Genomic DNA, 14,432 nt, shown 5'->3' on the forward strand with positions numbered 1-14,432 from the left:
AAAAATTAATACCAGAAGTTCTCAAATTCTTTCAAGAAACAGAAGACGAAGGGACACTTGCAAACTCATTTTACAAAGACAGCATTACCCTGATACCAAAGGCAAGCAAGGACAGCACAAGAAAGAATCTCTGCACTTCTAAAGGCATCGTTAAAAAGACAAGCCACAGACTAGGGGGAAATGTTTGCAAATCATATATGTGATACATGACTTGCACTCAGAATATACAAAGAATTCTCAAAACTCAGTAAGAAAATAACCCAGTTTAAAAATGTTGAAGGATTTCAACAGACACTTCAAAGAAGATACATGGATGGCAAATCCATTAAAAGATGCTCAGCATCATTAATTCCCAGGGAAATGCAAGTTACAACTACAATGAGAGACCACTGTGCACCTTTTAGAATAGCTAAAATTAAAAAGACAACCATCCCAAGCATTGGTGAGGATATGGAGCAACTAAATTTCTCATACACTATTGGTGGAAATATAAAGCAGTACAACCACTTCGGGGAACAGTTTGGCAGTTTCTTTAAAAGGTAAACATACACCTACCATGGGACTTATACATTCTACCCATAGGAATTTATCCTGGAGAAATGAAAGTGTATGTCCACACAAAGACTTGCCCACTAACGTTCATATTAGCTTAATTTGTAATAGCGAAAAACACACAACAATCTGAAAGTCCATCAACAGGTTAATGGATAAACAAACTGTTACACAGCCATAAAATGGAATACTACTCAGCAATAAAATCAATGGATACATGCAACAATATGGATGACTGTCAATTATGCTGAGTTAAAGAAGCCAGACAAAAAAGGACACTATTGTCTGATTCCATTTACATAAAATTCAGGAAAGGCAAACTAATCTCTAATGATAGGAAACAGATCAGTGGTGGCCTTGGAGTGGAGAGGGCAGGAAGGAGGAATCAAAGAGGCAGGAGGTATTTTGGAGGGTGACGGATATGTTATCTTGAGTGAAGTGATGGTTTCACGAGTATGTACATGTCAAAACTTAAACTATACATTTCAAATATGTATATGCATGTATGTCAATTCTGTCTCAAAAAAGCTGTTAAAATGGTATATAATATTTATAAAATATTTGTAAGGTATAACAAATAATGAAGCAACAGAACACTCCCTGTATCTATTACCTGGTTTAAAAAAAATAAATATGACCATTATTTAAAAAAATTTCTCTGTTCTCTGACCATCTTAAAGCCCAGGCTTTCTTGCTAAAAACAGATGGATGTTTGAAACTATTTTCTGAATACTTTAGGTTCCTAAATGTGAATACTCTGGGAACTATTTTTATATAAATTAGTAGTTGGACACAATTTGAAGGTTCAATTTGCCCTTTAAAAGATGGGCAGCCCCAAAACAGTGACTTAAAAGTGATCCCATCACTGAGTTATGAACATATGAGAGCCTCCGCCCAGAATTCAGAAAGGGAAATTCTTGTTAACGATGGCCAGACAGGCATGTCCTTTCACTTCCTTCTGAAACAGTGAGGCGGAGTCGGAGGGATGGGAGGGGAGAAGGAGGAGGAACACTGTAATAAAGGGGCTTTGGCAGGGGCCTTCCAGTGCTGTTTAACCAGGCTCCACCCACGGCTTCTGTTTTCTTAGTAGAGGTCACTGGAGAACTCGCAGGGTAAAGGACACTGCATTTAAAACGCAGCAGGAAACTAGCAGTAGTCGCCAAACCCTGAGAAGGGGAAGCAAAAATAGGTTTGTAAGAAGGGATTGCAGTCAGCGTTTCTTCTAAGGAAAAGCTGGGAACCTTCTCATTTTGCTTGAAGAAAACTAAGCTATGAGGCAACATTTGCCAAGCATCTATTAATTGAGGGAAATGGGCCTCTTGCCCAAGATATGACTTCAGCGGTGTCTTTCCGGCACAGGCAGCTCTTTTTCCTCTGCAGCTGATTGGCTCCGGAGTGTGGTCAGAACCCCACCCTCTTGCATTTAAAGGGGTCAAGTCTCTAACTGTTGATCTGTTTTCTTCTCTGAATGATGGCGCCTACCATCTCTGTCCTCCAGCTGGCCGTCTGCATCCTGGCATTTCCCATGTATCTGCTGAACTTCTTGGGCATGTGGAACTGGATATGCAAAAAATGGTTCCCCTACTTCTTGGCAAGGTTCACTGTGATGTACAACAAACACATGGCGAGCAAGAAGCGGGAGCTCTTCAGCAACCTGCAGGAATTTGCGGGCCCCTCCGGGAAGCTCTCCCTGCTGGAGCTGGGCTGCGGCACTGGGGCCAACTTCAAGTTCTACCCGCCTGGATGCCGAGTGACCTGTATCGACCCCAACCCCAACTTTGAGAAGTTCCTGGTCAAGAGCATTGCCCAGAACCGACACCTGGAGTTTGAGCGCTTTGTGGTGGCTGCCGGGGAGAACATGTACCAGGTGGCGGACGGCTCCATGGATGTGGTGGTCTGCACCCTGGTTCTGTGCTCCGTGAAGAACCAGAAGCAGATCCTCCAGGAAGCGCGCAGAGTGCTAAGGCCGGTGAGTGCGGGGGTGTGAAGAGGACTGGTTAATAACAACCACTATCACCAAGGGCAGTCCTATCAATTTCAACTCAAAACATCCTAACAAAAAGTAAAACTACTAGAGAAGACATTGTTGAAGTTTTTAAAAAATCTTAGGGTGGAAAAGAATCTATAGAGGAAAAGGCTGAGAATACATAAATACATAAAAATTTAAAACTCCAGCAGAGGAAAAAAAAAAGGACTAGAAACAAAGTACAAAAATGATGGGAAAAGTATTTGCCAGGGATGATAGACAAAGGGTTAACTTCCTTCATATTAAATGATGTCATAAATCAATAAGATCAATAGGTTCTTCTATCAATTTTTTTTTTTAAAAAGAGAGCAAAGCACTGGAATAGAAATATAAATAAAAATAGCCAATTATAGGATTTAAATGTTTACTCTTGCAGTTAAAGAACAAATTAAAGCAAGAAATCACTTATATGGGGAATCTAAAAAATAAAACAAACGAATGTATATAACAAAACAGAAACAGACTAACAGATACAGAGAACACACTAGCAGTTACCAGTGCGGAGAGGGAAGCCGTGAGGGGCAAAATAGGGGATGGGATTAAGAGATACAAACTATGTAGAAAATAAGCAACAAGGATATGTTCTGCAGCACAAGGAAATATAGCCATTATTTCATAATAACTTTAAATGGAGTAAAATCTATAAAAATATTGAATCACCATGTTGTACACCTGCAACTATTATGTTGTAAATCAACTACATGTCACTTAAAAAGAAATTAAAACAAGATACCATTTTTACCTACTATACTATCAGAGACTTTTAAGGTCAATAATGGTCTTGGGGTGGGTTTGCGGGACTGGACATCCCAATTGAAGTGCTCTCTTCGGAGGGCAATTTGATAATACCAAATTTTAAAGCATACTTACTCTTTCATACAGTAGGAATTTATCCTATAGCTATACAAATGTGCAAAAATTTATCCACATGCAAAGATATTTACTACATTATTTGTAATACCACAAATTGGAAATAACCTAAAAATCCATCAATAGGAGATTGTTAAGTAAACTGTCACATGGTATTAAAATAAAACTGTTCAGTTGTTAAAAAGAACAAAGAGTTACCTGTGTTGATTAAAAAAAAATTCTCAAGACATAATGTTAAATTTAAAAAAGCAATAAAAAAGCAATGAAAGCACAGAATATTATGTAGAGTATAAGTCCATTTGTGTGTTGTGGAGAAGAATATACCTACGTTAAGTACTTATGTTAATGGGAATGACAGACAAGAAACTATTAACAGCAGTTAATGGTGGTTCCCTCTTGGGAAGGGAAATGAATGATGGGGAAGAATTATTTTTCATTTTATACCTTTCTGTATAGTTTGAAATTCTTCACACCTGTATTAATTTTCATATATTACCTTTACTGTTTTGTTTAAAAACTAATTTAAAATAGTTTTATTCTAAACATAGTTGAACACAAAGTAAGGATATCTTAACATTTGAATTTACTATTCTCGGAGAAAAGGATGTTCTGTTTTATTTTCTAATAAAGGAAGTTTCTCAGGAAGAAAAGGACTTGGAGATAGTGTTTACAGGCAATGACATACAGTCATCCCTCAGTTTCTTTGGGGTCCCCCCACCACTGCCACAGACACCAAAATCTGCAGACGCTCAAGTTCCTTATATAAAATGGCATAGTGTCTGCATATAACCTATGTGCATCCTCCTGTATACTTAATTTTTTTAAGCTGATGTATAGTTTATTTACAATTATGTGTTAATTTCTGGTGTACAGCAAAGTGGTTACATCATATACATATATATTCTTTTTCAGATTCTTTTTCATTATAGGTTATCACAAGTTACTGATTATAGTTCCCTGTGCTATACAGAAGGACTTTGTTGTTTATCTATCTTATATATAGTAGTATGTATCTGTTAATCCCAAGCTCCTAATTTATTCCTCTCTCCCTTTCCCCTTTAGTAACCATAAGTTTGTTTTCTATGTCTGTGAGTCTGCTTGTTTTGTAAATAGATTCATTTTTATCATTTTTTAAGATTCTACATATAAGTGTTATCAGATTATATTTGTCTTTCTCTGTCTGATTTACTTTACTTAGTATGATAACCTCTAGATCCATTCATGTTGCTGCCAATGGCATTATTTCATTCTTTTTTATGGCTAAGTAATATTCCACTCTGTGTGTGTGTGTGTGTGTGTGTGTGTGTGTGTGTGTACATACTACATCTTTACTTTAAATCATAAATGCTGTGTAAATATAGCATAAACACTATGTAAATAGTTTCAGCATGTGGCAAATTCAAGTTTTGCTTTTTGGAACTTTCTGGATTTTTTTTCAAATATTTTCTGTCTGCAGTTGGTTCAATCTGAGGGTGCAGAACCTGTGGATACTGAGGGCCAACTGTGATTCTGTCTTTGGCTCAAGGATAGGCCGACATCAAAGTAGTAAATGAAAAAGGTCTGATTCTGATACCCAAGTCCTGGGTTCCTATGTCCTAAGACTGGGCACTGATGTGCAGTCAGTAGATGTTTTGCCTAGAGTGTCACTAATCTCACAGCACCCCTGCAAAGCAAGTAACTGTCTCCAGTTTACAGCACTGGTAGTCTCAAGGGGCTCATATTCTTGGTAGTCTTCCTTAGCTCCTGCGAAGCACCTACTCTCTGCTGAACAGAACCAGAGCTTTACTAAGTTCTCATTTAGCCCTCACAAGAGTCCTTTAAAGCAAGTACTGTCTCTGGGTTGGGCTGGGGAAACAGACTCAAGTAAGTTTAGAAACTTGCCACAAGTTACAGGGCTTCTAGGTCTCACTTTAATGCAAATATTCTTATCGCTGTGCCACAGCGCTTGTCACCAGGGCTTTTTATCTCTCTGACTTCAACCCTTCTGCCACTTTTGCTAGCTGCTCTTCCTCTGCCTGTCCCCTAAGCACTGGAATTTCTTTTTTGGCTCTCATTTCACTTACATACACCCCCTCGGCAATCTCACGTGCCCCCAAAGTTTTCAATTACCACACATACACAGATGGTTTCCGAATCTCAATATCTAGCCCAGATCTCTCTTCTGACCCCAAACCCTCACATCTAGCCATCTACCCGAGAGTTGCCTGAATGGGTAGAGGCATCTCTAGTTTAACCTGTGTATCCACCTCCCCAGGCCTGGGTCTCCTCTTTTCTCTCCTGTCCTATTTTGTGGAATTCTTTTTTTCAATCTGGAAATTTCAAGTTTCCCATTCATGAATACAGGTCTTACACTTACCTATAGAATATGGGGGAATTCCATCTCTAAGCTCTCTGCCTGGGACAGCCAGGACTAGGGTGACTACAAGAGGCTGAGAAAAGTGGGACACTTACCACAGCCTTTGGAGGTAATCATCAGCCCCTTTCCCCATACGCCCCCAGAGGTAGATGGTAGAAAACTTCTGAAGACCTGTTAATAACATGTAGCCTCCATTATGTCCATACCTGACCTACGTTTATACGTCTGTCCTAGTGAAAGCAGCAGTTACTAACCTCCCAGGCCAGCAATTTCCAGTCTCCACTGATTGAATAAAATACCTAATGACAAAACATTATCATGAATTCAGTAACACTTTGAGATAATTCAGTATTTTAATTAATCCTATCACTTACATCCTTGTGACAACAGTACAAAAGTATAAGACATATGGTATTTAGTCTCAGGCAGTGCTTGGTATGGATTCAGACTCCCACAGGTTTGCAAGCAGAGCCTAAGAACAATTTTCAGATGAATTACAAGATTTTTTTTTTCAGTAAAAGAAGTAGTTTTAAAAATTGTAATTAAAAGACAAACAGAAAATGGGAAAATATTTGTAGTATACATAGTCTAATTATACTAAAAGCCCTTACTAATAGTAAGAAAAAAACCAACAGCCTATTAGAAAACTGATAATGGGTATCAACAGACAAATCAGAAAGAAATGCAAATAACCAATAAAGTTTAGTAAAAGATGTTAAGATTAAGATTATTAAAGACATGCATATCATCAAAAATGAAGTATCATTTTACATATCAAATTGACAAAGATACGGGGGGGAAAAGTATCAATGAGAGTTATGGAAATGGGAACTCAACACTTACTGCTAGTATGAATGCAAACTGCTAAAACTTTTCCAAAGGGCAATCTGACAACTTGTACCAACAGCTTTAAAAAGGTACAGACTTTTGACTTAGTAATTCCACTTTTTAGCAACTTATTTATTTGGAAATAGTTTTAGACAGTCACAAAGATTTATGGAGAAGGATGTTCACTGTAACAGTATTTATAATAGCAAAAAAAAAAGCCTAAGTGAGAATGGTTAAAGAGTTGATAACTTCAATGATGTGAAATACTGTGTAAAGATTTTTTAAGCCATGTTTTAGAATAATATTCAAATACATAAATAAAATAAAGCAGATTATAAAACAATGTATATTCTAGTCCTAGTTTTAGGAAAAAACACATATTCATATAAAAGTACACAAAAAAATCTTAACAGTAGCTATCTCAAGGTGATAAAAGGTGACTGTTTTTCTTTTTAAACTTTTCTGTACTTTCTAAATTTTCTACAATAAACATAATGATGAGACAGTACTGACAGCCTTTGGAGCCAGACTACTCAAGTTAAGAACCTGGTTCTGTATTTCCAGTCAAGACAGCAGAGTAGTAGGACCAAGAGCTCACCTCTCCTTATGACTACAACAAAACCAAAACTGACTGCTAAACAATCATCAAAAAAAAGACTCAAACGTAGCAAAAAAGATCTTCAGCTGTTAACATAAAGAAGAAGCCACAGTGAGACAGTAGGAGGCGCGTGCTCACGATATAATTGGGCCCCATACCTTCTGGGTGGGCGATCCACAAGGAAGGAGAATTAAGTTGCAGAGGCCCTTGTACAGGAGTGAGAGTTCTAAGCCCCACACCAGGCTCCCGAGCCCAGAGTTCTAGCATTGGGAGGAGAAGGAGACCCAGGAAATCTAGTTTTGAAGGCCAGCGGGGCTTAGCTCCAGGATCCCCACGGGACTTGGGGAGACAGGGACTTCATTCTCTTGGGTTGTGTACACAGAATCTTGCATGCACCAGGTCCAAGGGCAGAGGCAGTGATTTCATAGGAACGTGGGCAAGACCTCCCTGCTGGTTTTGGAAGATCTCTTAGGGACTTAGGGGACGGCTGGGCCTCTCCCAGGGGACATAAAACCTGGTGGCAGACATTCTGGGAGTGTTCATCTACATGAGCTTTCCTGCAGGCTTACATCTTGATTGGATCATTAGCACCAAGACCTACCCCCACCCTGTAGGCTTAAGGGCTGGGAAGCCTCAGGCCAAACAACATACTGGGTGGGAACACAGCCCCACCCATCAGCAACTTCCTAAGCCACAAATGCCTCTAGGCACAGCCCTAACCACCAGAGGTCCAGGATCAAGCTTCAACCAGCAATGGGCAGGCGCCTGCTCCGGCTCCTCCTGCCAGGAAACCTGCATAAGCTTCTAGTCCAGCCTCATCCACTAGGGGCAGATACCAGAAATATGAAAACAATCCCAAAGCCTGCAGAAGGAATCCACGCAGGCCAGACTCTACCCTGGGACTGGCTAGACCCTGGCCCTTGGGTGACAAGAGAGGAGTATACTGCTGGGATGTGTAGGACGTCTCCCACAGAGGGCCACCTCTCCAAGATTGAGAAATGTAACTAACCTACCTAGAAATAAAAATAGAAAGATAGATAATATGAGACGGCAGAGAAATATCTCCCAGGCCAAGGCACAAGATAAAACCTCAGAAGAAATAATGATGAGGATATTGGCAATTTATCTGAGAAAGAGCTTAAAGTAATGATGGTAAAGATGTTTGGAGAATAGAGCGAAGTTTTTAGCAGAGTTAGAAAATATAAAGAATACCCAAACAGAGTTGAAGAATAAAATCACTGAAATGAACAACATACTAGAAGGAACCAAGAACAGACTAAATGAGGCAGAAGAACAGATCAGTGAACTAGAAGACTGATTGTGGAAATCACCACTTCAGAACAAAAAAAAGAAAAAAGAATGAAAAGAAATGAGAATAGTTTAAGAGAACTCTGGGACAACATGAAGTGCACTAATATTCGCATTATAGGGGTCCCAGAAAGAAAAGAGAGAAAGGACCTGAGAAAAATTTTAAAGAGATAATAACCAAGAACTTCCCCAAGTTGGGAAAGGAAAGAATCACCCAAGTCCAGGAAGTGCAGAGATTTCCACACAGGATCAACCTAAAGGCACATAGTCATCAAATTGACAAAAATCAAAGATAAGGAGAAAATATTAAAAATCAACAAGAGAAAAGGAACAAATAACATACAAGGGAATTCCCATAAGGTTATCAGATGATTTTTCAGCAGAAACTCTACAGGCCAGAAGGGAGTGGCACATTATATTTAAAGTGATGAAAGGGAAAAACTTACAACCAAGAATACTCTATCCAGCAAGGCTCTCATTCAGATTTGATGGAGAAATCAAAAGCTTTACAGATAAAGCTAAAAGAATTCAGCACCACCAAACCAGCTTTACAACAAATGTTAAAGGAAATTCTCTAGTCATCAAACCATAAGAGAACAAAAAGAAGAAGGGGAAGAAAAAAAAAAAAGACTTACAAAAGATTGCTTTAGCTGTTTGGGGTCTTTTATGGGTCCATATAAATTTTACAATTGTTTGTTCTAGTTCTGTGAAAAATGTCATGAGTATTTTGACAAGGGTTGCATTAGATCCGTAATTGCTTCGGGTAATACAGCCATTTTGATAATACTTGATTCTTCCAATCCAAGAGCACAAGATATTGTTCCGTTTCTTTGCACCATCTTCAATTTCCTTCATCAGTGTTTGTTACAGTTTTCAGAGTATAAGTAACATCCTTGGTTAAGTTTATTTCTAAGTATTTTGTTGTTTTTGATGCAATGGAAACGTTTACGCCAGTTATAAAATTGTTTTTTGAAGTGAAAAAAAAGTGAATGAAGGGCCACAAATGGCAAAATATCCTTCTTTCTTATGGGTGAGTTGTGTTCCATTACATATATATGCTGCATCTTCTTTATCCATTCATCTGTTGATGTGTACTTAAGACGCTTCCCTATCTTGGCAATTATAAAGAATGTTGCTGTTAATAGCAGGGTGTATGTATCTTTTTGAGTTAATTCTTATTTCGTGGTTGGCTTTATTCCTTTGATAACTATGTAAGTTTAAAAAGTTGAAGTTCTAAATGTTCTTTAGTACATATACATAAATTTTTAAAAGTATGGGCATTATATTGTGTATATGTATTTACGTGCAATGTATTGTATATGTGCAGTCAAACTGTAACAATTCTACCTAATAAAAATGAAAAAACAAAACAAAAAAACCTGATTCTGACATTTACAAGTTGTATGACCTCAGGCAAGTCGTTCATTTCCTATGTGACTGTTTCCTCATCTGTAAAAATATGAATGATTAAATGATAATAATAATATTTACCAAATAAGTTTATTGTGAGGATTAAGTGAGTTAACATGTGATGGGCATTAAAGTTAGGACCTTGCATGAAGTAACCGCTTGAAGTGTTAGCTATTATTATGTATTACTTTTATGAACAGAAAATATAGACTGGCGGCTCTGCATAAAATTTGACAGAAGATGACAGACACTATTAACCAAAATAGTATCGTAGTAAGTTTTAATTTCTCCATGTCTTCTCATGAAGTTGGCCTTGGGGGGCCACTGAAATCTGACCTTCAGTCATTTCAGAAATTTGTTTTCCCAAAATTAAAATCCTTGATGTGTGTTTCTTTTTCCCCCCTCTTTCTTTCTCAGGGAGGAGCTTTTTATTTCATGGAGCATGTAGCAGCTAAGCATTCAACTTGGAATTACTTCTGGCAACAGGTCCTGGATCCTGTGTGGTACCTTTTGTTTGATGGGTGCAGCCTGACCAGAGAGAGCTGGAAGACCCTGGAGCAGGCGGGCTTCTCCAAGCTGAAGCTGCAGCATTTGCAGGCCCCACTGTCCTGGGAGCTGGTGCGCCCTCACATCTGCGGATATGCTGTGAAGTAGTGCAAGCAGTCAGTAGAGAGCTGAATGGCTCAAAGAGTTCAAGGCTTTGGTTTTACACTTAAAATACTAATTGGGAGAAGGAAATTCTTTTTTTTTTTTTTTTTTTTAGCTAAAGGTTAATTTCATCCCTAAAAGTTTACAACTGATTTAGCTATTTTCTATTGTCTCACAAAGAATCAAAAACAAAACAAAACAAATCGGCTTTGAACCCTCCCTTAAAGGAAACAGTGGGCTTTCATAATTGAAGTCTACCATTATCCTCAATTCTTACTTTATTAACCTCACAATTTTTCTTATTTAAATTGTTACCCAAGAGATTTTAATTTCATCCCCTCTTTGAGAGGCTGATGTTCTCAAAGCAGTTAAAGCACTCAAAAGAAGACTTTGAAAAGGGAGGAGTGAAAAGATCTTAATTCACAAACTGAATACAGAAATACTAACTAGTTGGAAATCCAAACCTAAGTAGCACAATTTTTTTGGTTGTTTTTTTTGGAAAAAGAAATCTGAATCTATTTGTTGTTCTTAGTATCACCGGGCTGGCTTTCAAGATTAATGCACCAGGATGCCACACCTAGTTCTGCCCAGCTTTGTTGTTTTTCATTCCAGTATCCCATCAGTTTGTTCTCTTGCATTCCAGTCTTCAGTTCTTAAGATGTCCATAAAACTGTATGAAGCAGTTAAAGTTTGAGTTTATTTCCTCATTATCTAGCACATTATCTACTACATTGCTGAATGCAGTAAATTGTAGGTGAAGAAAAGTCTATTGTAATTAGGGAAACCCTGTAATTAGGTACACTCTGTAAGAGGCCCCTCCCCCCCAAACAGGCAACCTGTGAGTCTGTAAAGAAGTAGACAAACATTGCTTGGATAATTCTGATCAAATTTCCGCTTGGGTCCCAAGATGATTTCTTTGTTCCTTATAGTCATGGAAACCTTGGAAAATCATCACATATGCTTTGAAAACACGCTGGTCAGTCAGAAGGCTTAAAAGAATTTTCAGCAATAGTTTGAATTTTTTTTTTAATACACTTAGTATATTTTCTGAGATGATTTTGCAAAGAGACTATTTTAAGTAATCAAATCAATCAATGACTTCATGTACATTTTAGGAATGGAAATAAAATTAATGGTTTATATCTTTGCTGGCTTGGTTTCGTTTTTCTGAGTGTCTCTGGGAGAGCTTTCCTTCATTGTAGAAAATAAAGCTAATTGAACATACAGATTTTTCTTTCTACAGCCAGGTAACTCTAAACACAGCTAGCAGATTTTGGAAAAAACAACTTTGGAAGGATCTAACTGGGCTTTGAAAAGTTCAAGTGCAAAATCCCATCTGTGAACTCCATAGAGCAGAAAGAAAGGAAGCTTACTGTTGTCTCCTGAAGGTGGAAAGGGTTAATGTTACAGTGAGGGCGGGACGCTTATCTATGGCCTCCTGAGCTGTGGAACAAGAATATCCTCCCTCTATGGTCCCTCCAAAGTAGGAAACTCCTTAATTTACCCGCCTCACTATTGGTTCAGTCAGGGATTGAGAAATGTGAAAAGCCACAGGCTGACAGGGTGACATGTTATCAGCACCTTGGAAGGTTAAGTAACACCAAAGTACAAAGTAACAGGCACTTTCTTAGCCAACTCCCTCCTGTTTAAATGATTAGCAAATAGTATCCTCACTCTCTATGGATTTAGAAAAAGAAATAAGTGAAGTTTCTTACATTCCACAAGTTACTGAGCAAGTCTTCGAAGCCCTGATTCCTAAAACCACAGCACCCATTTTGATAAGCCATCACTGCCGTACCACCTTCTCACTGCTTTCCTCCTCAGGCCCAGAAAACACGGATTTATGATCATTCCAAGAGCCTAAGGAAGTGACTTACAACTATGCAAAAATGGAAACAGAAAAAACGCAAAACACGTCCAATGTCTTTTAGATCCTGTGTTGGTTAGGATTCCCTTGATTGCAGGTGAGAGAACTCCCAACCCAAAAAGGCTTAAGCAGAAAAAGGACTCCACTGACCCAAATGTGAAAGGTATCGGGGCAGACAGCCTCAGGCACAGTTGAGCAAGGCTCAGATCATCTTATCAGGAGCCAGACACTGTCCAGGGTCACCTGTGCCCTCCTCTCTGCTTCAGGCAGTGAGTCTGTAGAAGTAGTACCGAACTTCATGTTTCCAGGGCCCAAGATCAGTTGGAAAGAACTACTTTTGCAAAAACTCCAACCAAAGTTCTACACTGAGTCTCAACTGCCTCTTACTGACAATACTAGGTCACAAGTCCATCCCTGAGTCAATCATAGTGTTTCAATGGGATGGATCATGCTGACTGGCACAGTGCTTCATCCCTAGGGCTGAGCACACCCAGACCATGTGGACTGAGACAAGGAGAGGTGCGAATCCCCCAAATGAACTGTGCTGGGGAAAGCAGGAATGGACGGTGGGGAGGCACACTACAAATGTCCATTATATTACATTGTTCCATGTTTTCAAGACACTTAAAAAAGTTTTTTAAAATGTGTTGCACTTTTAAAAATATATTTATTTTGTGGGAGAGACAATTAAGTTTACTGTCTTTAGAGGAGGTACTGGGGATTGAACCCAGGACCTTGTGTATGCTAAGCATGCGCTCTACCACTTGAGCTATACCCTCCCTCTCATTGCTATATTTTGATCAGACCCTCCGTCTGTTTTCCTGTGATAGATCACATAGGACCATGCTTATAACTGGCTTTTCAGTGGGATAATTGCATGCAATGAGGGAAATAAACAACAAGACACTGGCTTTTGCATCAAAGTGATCTTAGTCAAGTTCTGCTGTGTCGTTCGTTGATTATGTAACCTGGTGCAAGTACTTCTATAGTCTCACTTTCCTTATCTGTTAATGGGAATAATATCTACATAAGGGGTTACTGTGAGGAGTTAATGAAGTGAGGCATTTGGTGCTTAATAAATGCTGGACTTCATTCATTAAACATCGAGTGCCTACTGTGTACTCTGCTCTTGGTGCTTGGCTTAGAGCCCTGAAGAAGCTAGATGTGTTCCCTGCTCCCGTGGGGCACACAGTTATGGTCAGTGCTCTCAAGGCGGGGAAGTGCAGGGTGCCAGGAGAATGGAACCTGACCCTCCCAGGGGGAGGAGAATCAGAGGCTTCCTTGAGGAAGTGGTATCCGAGCTTAATTCCAGAGGATGAATAAAGAGTATTTCAGACTAATGGAACAGCTTGTGCCACAGACAAAAAAAAAAAAAAAAAAAAGGAAGGAACACAGTATGTTCAAGGAACTGACAGAAAGCAGGCAGGGCTGGGCACCTGAAGGGCAGATTTTAGGATGGCTACTATTTCCACCAGTTTGTTCCTAATTTTGTTCAGACCCTGGGCTGGGTCCATGCGCATAACACTTATTTTAATGGCTAACAAAGAACATTAAAATGTATTACAGTTATATAATATTTATATATTATATATATTTATTATACTCTATTCCTAACTGTTCTAATATTCTAATTGTTTCTTCTTAATTTCTAGCGTATTTCACACTTGAATAGAAAGTGAGGCAAACATTACATAATAGTTCCTCTTGTACTCTTGACCCTAACATAAGCCTTTCTTTTTTGGTATTGCTTTAAAAAACACAGAACTTAACTGAAATTCAATTCTTATCTGTTAGGCCATTGAGGATGTAATGAATCACAGCGGACTAATGTCAACAAAAGTAAAAAAGAAAACTATTCAGTGTCACTTTAAATATCTCAGTACTTAAAACCAAAAATACTCAAGACTACATTACAGAATAACCAGAGCAGGGGAGGGTATAGCTTAGCGGTAGGTTCCATTCCCAGTAG

General features: G+C 38.7%; 1 protein-coding gene across 1 annotated transcript; it reads left to right on the forward strand.

Moving 5' to 3' along the window:
- Positions 1–1,648: 1,648 nt before the first annotated feature.
- METTL7A (methyltransferase like 7A) lies at positions 1,649–11,743 on the forward strand. The gene is made up of 2 exons (XM_014565791.2): positions 1,649–2,521; positions 10,366–11,743. The coding sequence occupies exons 1-2, from the start codon at positions 2,021–2,023 to the stop codon at positions 10,600–10,602; spliced, it is 738 nt and encodes a 245-aa protein (XP_014421277.2). The 5' UTR covers positions 1,649–2,020; the 3' UTR covers positions 10,603–11,743.
- Positions 11,744–14,432: the final 2,689 nt, after the last annotated feature.

Source organism: Camelus ferus, chromosome 12, assembly GCF_009834535.1.
Source record: "Camelus ferus isolate YT-003-E chromosome 12, BCGSAC_Cfer_1.0, whole genome shotgun sequence".
Classification (NCBI taxonomy): domain Eukaryota; kingdom Metazoa; phylum Chordata; class Mammalia; order Artiodactyla; family Camelidae; genus Camelus; species Camelus ferus.

Excerpts from the sequence above, each read along its gene's own strand:
- METTL7A (XM_014565791.2), top strand. The coding sequence starts at position 2,021 with ATGATGGCGCCTACCATCTCTGTCCTCCAGCTGGCCGTCTGCATCCTG. Across the intron at positions 2,522-10,365 it reads CGCGCAGAGTGCTAAGGCCG|GGAGGAGCTTTTTATTTCAT; the intron begins GTGAGTGCGGGG and ends TTTCTTTCTCAG.